This window comes from Bactrocera dorsalis, chromosome 4, assembly GCF_023373825.1.
Source record: "Bactrocera dorsalis isolate Fly_Bdor chromosome 4, ASM2337382v1, whole genome shotgun sequence".
NCBI lineage: Eukaryota > Metazoa > Arthropoda > Insecta > Diptera > Tephritidae > Bactrocera > Bactrocera dorsalis.
Genome location: NC_064306.1, coordinates 64061389 through 64068899, shown reverse-complemented (window position 1 = coordinate 64068899; position 7511 = coordinate 64061389). Strand labels below are relative to the sequence as shown.

The 7511-nt window shown below is 37.8% G+C and overlaps 2 protein-coding genes across 3 annotated transcripts; both read right to left on the bottom strand.

Annotated features, from left to right (window-relative positions):
- On the bottom strand, nucleotides 1–1509 carry LOC105226971 (putative uncharacterized protein DDB_G0286901). The gene has a single exon (XM_049455772.1). It carries the CDS (start codon nucleotides 1507–1509, stop codon nucleotides 1–3), a length of 1509 nt encoding a protein of 502 aa, XP_049311729.1.
- LOC125775303 (circumsporozoite protein-like) lies at nucleotides 1503–5375 on the bottom strand. 2 transcript variants are annotated; one of them, XM_049456420.1, is made up of 5 exons: nucleotides 5271–5375; nucleotides 3995–4192; nucleotides 3765–3918; nucleotides 2299–2788; nucleotides 1503–2115 (listed from the first exon to the last, which is right to left on the bottom strand). In XM_049456420.1, exons 2-5 carry the CDS (start codon nucleotides 4104–4106, stop codon nucleotides 1606–1608), a joined length of 1266 nt encoding a protein of 421 aa, XP_049312377.1. In that variant the 5' UTR covers nucleotides 4107–4192; nucleotides 5271–5375; the 3' UTR covers nucleotides 1503–1605. The 2 variants fall into 2 exon arrangements, with proteins under 2 accessions (XP_049312377.1, XP_049312376.1); XM_049456419.1 differs by having other exon boundaries at nucleotides 1504–2788.
- Nucleotides 5376–7511: the final 2136 nt, after the last annotated feature.

Genomic DNA, 7511 nt, shown 5'->3' with positions numbered 1-7511 from the left:
TTAATTATTTGCAAATCGAATGCGTGTATTTCTGCTGGTACCACTGTAAACTCCCTGGTTTCTTCGGTGTGTTCTTTCTTCAGACCTTCTATGATTTCTCATATTAAAACGTCCATTATTGAATGTACTTCGGTTTTCCATGAATGTACCGTGTCTTCTCCTATTTAGAGTTCTGGCCCGTAATGGCTTATCATTAAATATAAAATGCTCAGGACTGCCTTCTAACTGACCATTTAATATAGCATTTATCAATGCTTTTTCATCAGGTATACCTTTTCCATCCATTGCCGCATTATTTTGGACCAGTTCATCATCACCTGGAATAGGTTTTCTTTTCCATACTCTACTGTTGCTTATATCTCCAAGCTGTACAGATTGACCGCCCAAATTAGCAGGATTTTGACTAATCACACCATTTAGTCCACCTATATTGTTTTGCTTCGGGATGGGATTGCCATTAAATATAGCATTAAATCTTTCATTTTCATCGAAAAAAGGGTTACCATTTGCATTTTGATTAGACTGTATATTCGACACTGAGTTTTCATTGAAAAAGCCGTTATTATTTTCAGCAATAACAGGAAGAGAATTTCCTTTCAATTTCTCAGTACTACTTACACTTCCACTTTGACTAGGGTTGCCATTGAATAACGAATTAAATCTTTCGTTCTCGTCGAAAAAAGGGTTACCGTTTAACTTTTGATTGTTCTCTACATTCGGTATTGGATTTTGATTGAAAATCCCGTTATTATTTCCATCTACAACCAGAACTGGATTTCCCTTGCTCTCCTCTTTGTCATTATCATTACCGACGTCTTCACGATTACCACCGAATATGGTATTAATTTTAGCTTTTAAATTTTCAGCTGAATCTTGATCAATTACACCGCTTGGCCTAACCCTCTCATCATCAATCGGGAGAGGAGTACCGTTGAATAAAGCATTAAATCTTTCATTTTCATCGATAACAGGGTTGCCATTAAAATTTTGGTTGCCCTCTACATTCGGTATTGGATTTTTATTGAAAATCCCGTTATTATTATCATTTACTAACGGAGCAATATTTCCCTTACTTTCATCCTTGCTATTATCACTTTCTACCTGTACAGGGTTATCACCGAATATAGCTTTGACTCTTTCATTTACATCGATCACAGGGCTACCAATAAATTGTCTATTGCCTTGTACATTCGGCACTGGAGTTGCACTGAAGAATCCGTTATTATTTCCATTTACGAACGGTACAGGATTTGTTTTAGTTTCCTCTTTAGTTTCATCATTTCTATTATGTTCAAGATTATTACCGAATATAGCGTTTAATCTACGATTTTCATCGATAACAGGGTTACCATTCAACTTAAGGCTATTCTGTACACTCGGCACTGGATTTACCTTCCTCTCCTCTTGGTTTTTATCAATACCGACCTCTTCACGATTACCGCCGAATATAGCATTAATTTTAGCTTTTAAATTTTCAGCTGAATCTTGATCACCCATTAAATCTTTCATTTTCATCGACAACAGGGTTGCCATTAAAATTTTGGTTGCCCTCTACATTCACTACCGGAGCAATATTTCCCTTACCATCCTTACTATTATCACTTTCTAGCTGTACAGGGTTATTATAGCTTTGACTCTTTCATTTACATCGATCACAGGGCTACCAATAAATTGTCCATTGCCTTGTACATTCGGCACTGGAGTTGCACTGAAGAATCCGTTATTATTTCCATTTACGAACGGTGCAGGATTTCTTTCTTTACTTTCATCATTGCTGTTATGTTCAAGATTATTACCGAATATAGCGTTTAATCTATGATCTTCATCGATAACAGGGTTACCATTCAACTTAAGGCTATTCTGTACACTCGGCACTGGATTTGCACTGACAATTCCATTATTTCCATTTATAACGGGTACCGGATTTCCCTTCCTCTCCTCTTGGATTTTATCAACACCAGCCTCTTCACGATTACCGCCGAATATAGCATTAAATCTATCATTTTCATTAATAACAGGGTTGTCATTGAAATTTTGGTTAGCCTGTACATTCAGCACTGGATTTGTAGCAAAGAATCCGTTATTATTTTCATTCACCACTGGAAAAGAATTTCCCTTCTTTTCAACTACATTATTATCATTTCCGATCTGTTCGGGGTTAACACCGAATACGGCATTTAATCTATCATTTTCATCGATAACTGGGTAACCAATTAACTGGTTATCCAGTACATTTAGCAGTGGATTTGCAATGAAAATTCCGTTATTATTTTCATTTACCACCGGGAAAGAATTCACTTTCTTTTCATCTTTATTATTATCATTTCCGTTCTGTTCGGGGTTAACACCGAATATGGCATTTATTCTTTCATTTTTATCGAGAGCTGGGTTGCCATTTAAATTTTGGTTAGCCTGTACATTCAGCACTGGATTTGAAATGAAGAACCCGTTATTATTTTCATTTACAACCGGGAGAGAATTGGCCTTCTTTTCATCTTTATCATTTCCGATCTGTTCAGGGTTAACACCGAATATAGCATTCATTCTTTCATTTTCATCGACAACAGGGTTGCCATTTATATTTTGGTTATCCTGTACATTTGGCAGTGGATTTGCAACGAAGAGTCCATTTTGAGGAAAATTTATGGGTGCACTTGTAGTGATGGGAATAGAACTATCACTAAACGCACCGTCTGGTGGCGACTTATGTTGAAACTCAGGCTGTTTGGAGAGATCTATAAAAGCATTGGGAAGTTTGGGTGGGGTTTGCACCGGTGTTTGCCACTTTCTGGAAATTTTTTTTTTAAAGTGATAGACTTTTATAAAATTAGAATGTTGAAAATATAACGGGTGATTTTTTTGAGGTTAGGATTTTCATGCATTAGTATTTGACAGATCACGTGGGATTTCAGACATGGTGTCAAAGAGAAAGATGCTCAGTATGCTTTGACATTTCATCATGAATAGACTTACTAACGAGCAACGCTTGCAAATCATTGAATTTTATTACCAAAATCAGTGTTCGGTTCGAAATGTGTTTCGCGCTTTAATTTTGTTCAGCGATGAGGCTCATTTCTGGTTGAATGGCTACGTAAATAAGCAAAATTGCCGCATTTGGGGTGAAGAGCAACCAGAAGCCGTTCAAGAACTGCCCATGCATCCCGAAAAATGCACTGTTTGGTGTGGTTTGTACGCTGGTGGAATCATTGGACCGTATTTTTTCAAAGATGCTGTTGGACGCAACGTTACGGTGAATGGCGATCGCTATCGTTCGATGCTAACAAACTTTTTGTTGCCAAAAATGGAAGAACTGAACTTGGTTGACATGTGGTTTCAACAAGATGGCGCTACATGCCACACAGCTCGCGATTCTATGGCCATTTTGAGGGAAAACTTCGGACAACAATTCATCTCAAGAAATGGACCCGTAAGTTGGCCACCAAGATCATGCGATTTAACGCCTTTAGACTATTTTTTGTGGGGCTACGTCAAGTCTAAAGTCTACAGAAATAAGCCAGCAACTATTCCAGCTTCGGAAGACAACATTTCCGAAGAAATTCGGGCCATTCCGGCCGAAATGCTCGAAAAAGTTGCCCAAAATTGGACTTTCCGAATGGACCACCTAACGCAGCCGCGGTCAACATTTAAATGAAATTATCTTCAAAAAGTAAATGTCGAGATTTGCCACTTTCTGGAAATTTTTTTTTTAAAGTGATAGACTTTTATAAAATTAGAATGTTGAAAATATACCAGATCAATCTTACGGACAACATATAATCTCCTCTCTAACGCCGAAGCTACAGCGGCCCACGTGATGGCTTTCCAAAGTCATTGCCTGCATTTTGGCCTGCAGGTCAGTACACTTGCTAGCTTCCAAACATATGCCATCGTAGCCAGCGAAATCACAAAAGTCGTCAACTAGAATTTTATCAGTAATGATTACTTAGTTCGTCTAATAAAATATTGTAATATCTAAATACTGCAGTATATTTACCGTAAAGTACTTGTGCATTGCTAAGACCGCAGAGAGCGAGCAGAATAAATATCCGAACGACCGCGCTGAGTTTATAAAGCTTAGGCATTTTGTTCGCAAATGTAGCGCCCATTTAGTATACCAAATTTATAACGAAGCAATACGAAGTTGAGGCAAGCATGAAGGCTGATTAGGAGAGGTGAAATTCGTTCTAGGTATCTGCAAAAATATACTCATGGTTATCGTTTGTTTTCACACTATATTTTGTATATAGAAATATCATCTTCGTACAGGACCTACGAGGTTTGACAATTAAGTAATGAGACTAATTTTATTGCCGCGTTTGTGGTAAACCTGTGACCTTTTTTTTGTTTCCTAAAACAAAATCGGTGGTCAAAGGAACCAATTTTGAGTTGATTACGGACATCCAGGCGGCCGTGACGAGGGTACTCGCGGACATCCCAGTCGAAGCGTTCCAGAAATGTTACGAAGCATGGAAAACGCGCTGGAATCGCTGTATAACTGCCCAAGGGGACTACTTTGAGGGGGAAGGCAGAGTTATAGCATAATTTTCAAATATACGGTTTTTATGGAATCAGTCTCATTACTTAATTGTCATACCTCGTACATGACAAAATTTTAGTACACATGTCCCTTACCTTCCCTTACCTTTCAGATATCTTGAGTAAAAGCTAAGCTCTTGCAATAAGCAAATTTTCAAAATCAAAACTCAGCAACTCTTTTCAAGTTTATAGATTTCAAGAAAAAAATATTTCGCCATAAATAAAAACCCTTTTTAAAATCCCTACGCTATAAAAATTTTCATGTGTTGTAGAAAATAATATAATTCGGATTCTTATGAGCCTTATCAAAAGCTGTCGGTTGAAAATTGTTTATTTGTTTGGATTCCAAGAACAAGTATATATAATATACCATATATATGTGTACCATATATTATATAAATTATTCACATATGTATTGGTTAATCCAAATCAAAACAGATTCGTTGAAAAAACCCCACAAAAAAGTTAGAAATAAGTTTTTCTACGAACTCGAGTGCTTATTATACTGACTTAATTGACCTTAGATACGCTAATTTCACTTTTCCAGCAATCAGACATTCGCCATTGCCTTATAGGCGCTTCGTATGACCTTTCGCAGAAGACATTATTTCGGATAAACGAACAGATTTGGTCTTTCATCTAATACTAGTCCACTTCACTTAAGATGTTTTCTCACTTTTGCAAACGCACTTATCTACATAGTTCAAACGACGATTGAATTGAATAGCTCTTACCTCAGAATAATATGAAAACTTCCGTGCGCTTTCAGTACTTATTATCAAGCACTTGTTTTCACAATAACTGTCCGATCATTTCTGCGTGCCTCTCGTGAAGTATGCATTTTTTAGCGATTGTAAAGGGTGATTTTTTAAGAGCTTGATAACTTTTTTTTAAAAAAAACGCATAAAATTTGCAAAATCTCATCGGTTCTTTATTTGAAACGTTAGATTGGTTCATGACATTTACTTTTTGAAGATAATTTCATTTAAATGTTGACCGCGGCTGCGTCTTAGGTGGTCCATTCGGAAAGTCCAATTTTGGGCAACTTTTTCGAGCATTTCGGCCGGAATAGCCCGAATTTCTTCGGAAATGTTGTCTTCCAAAGCTGGAATAGTTGCTGGCTTATTTCTGTAGACTTTAGACTTGACGTAGTCCCACAAAAAATAGTCTAAAGGCGTTAAATCGCATGATCTTGGTGGCCAACTTACGGGTCCATTTCTTGAGATGAATTGTTGTCCGAAGTTTTCCCTCAAAATGGCCATAGAATCGCGAGCTGTGTGGCATGTAGCGCCATCTTGTTGAAACCACATGTCAACCAAGTTCAGTTCTTCCATTTTTGGCAACAAAAAGTTTGTTAGCATCGAACGATAGCGATCGCCATTCACCGTAACGTTGCGTCCAACAGCATCTTTGAAAAAATACGGTCCAATGATTCCACCAGCGTACAAACCACACCAAACAGTGCATTTTTCGGGATGCATGGGCAGTTCTTGAACGGCTTCTGGTTGCTCTTCACCCCAAATGCGGCAATTTTGCTTATTTACGTAGCCATTCAACCAGAAATGAGCCTCATCGCTGAACAAAATTAAAGCGCGAAACACATTTCGAACCGAACACTGATTTTGGTAATAAAATTCAATGATTTGCAAGCGTTGCTCGTTAGTAAGTCTATTCATGATGAAATGTCAAAGCATACTGAGCATCTTTCTCTTTGACACCATGTCTGAAATCCCACGTGATCTGTCAAATACTAATGCATGAAAATCCTAACCTCAAAAAAATCACCCGTTACTACGGGCTTCGTTAAGCTGATAACACATGCATATGTATGTATGCGTATTTGCAGGAAATTTGATATGAGAATGTTTGTTTTTTTATAATAATTTTTAAATATTGTAAATGAATCTACTGATACTACTACATAGGCGTAGGCAGCGCTTACGCGGTTATAGCCGAATCAACAAAGCCGCGCCGTTCGTTTCTTCTTCTCGCAGTTTGCCTCCAATTGCAAATACCAAGCGAAACCTACACCAGATCTTTCCAAAGAAGTGCAGATCTTCTGCTTTCTCTGCTTCCATCAGCGTGTACTGCAACGAACATCTTTATATCTGAAGCGTTTCCGTCCAAACACGTAGAGACGTCTTTTCAATCGCTAAACTATGTCATTGTCGTCGTATAACCCGCACAGCTCATCGTTCCATTGTCTGCGGTCTACATCATCAAAGGACCATAAATCATCGTATGCCATCTTAACGGATGTCGACTTCGTTCATGGTTCTGCACCATATAGTCGAGTATTAGAACGTCTCTTACGTCTATCGACTTCAACTTTGATTTCGTGTTTATCGTCTCCGGCTGTCGCAGTTTCCATTCCTTCCAGCAGAAAAAGCTTGCCTTCTTTAAATTCAGTACGCCCTGGGCATCGTTGATTAGATCATCTTATTGTTTGTTCACTGAGTATGTTCCGGTCATAAAACGTTCTAGAAGTAGCCGCATCTTTTCAAAGAAATTTCGACCATTAACTATGTCTACCAGCTTCTCAAGGTGTTAAACTTTTTATGTGTCTGCAAAATCGGCTGACTTTCTTTTTATATCCCACGCCACATGGGCATAATTCACAGCTGCCGAATATGTACGAGTACCTGAATGACATGCTATCAAGAGTTAGCACTTTCGAAACGGTTTCATATATGGTATAAAACTCTATCTTTCGGAAAAAATCTAAAGGAACTCAAACTTCCACTGAAAAATGTCGGTGATTTTGATTTATAGAGCTTTAGCTGTCGAACTACTCTTTACGGTAAGACCTTTACGAGCAAAAAACTATTTTGTTATATAGCACAATAAGATTCTAACCCTATACGAAAGCAGAAGAGACCATAATTTTGAAAATGGTTTTAGAAACCATCGATTAAGCAGTGCCTTGGATATCTTTCACATAGACTTATTTACAATAAATCACCAACCTATTTTCT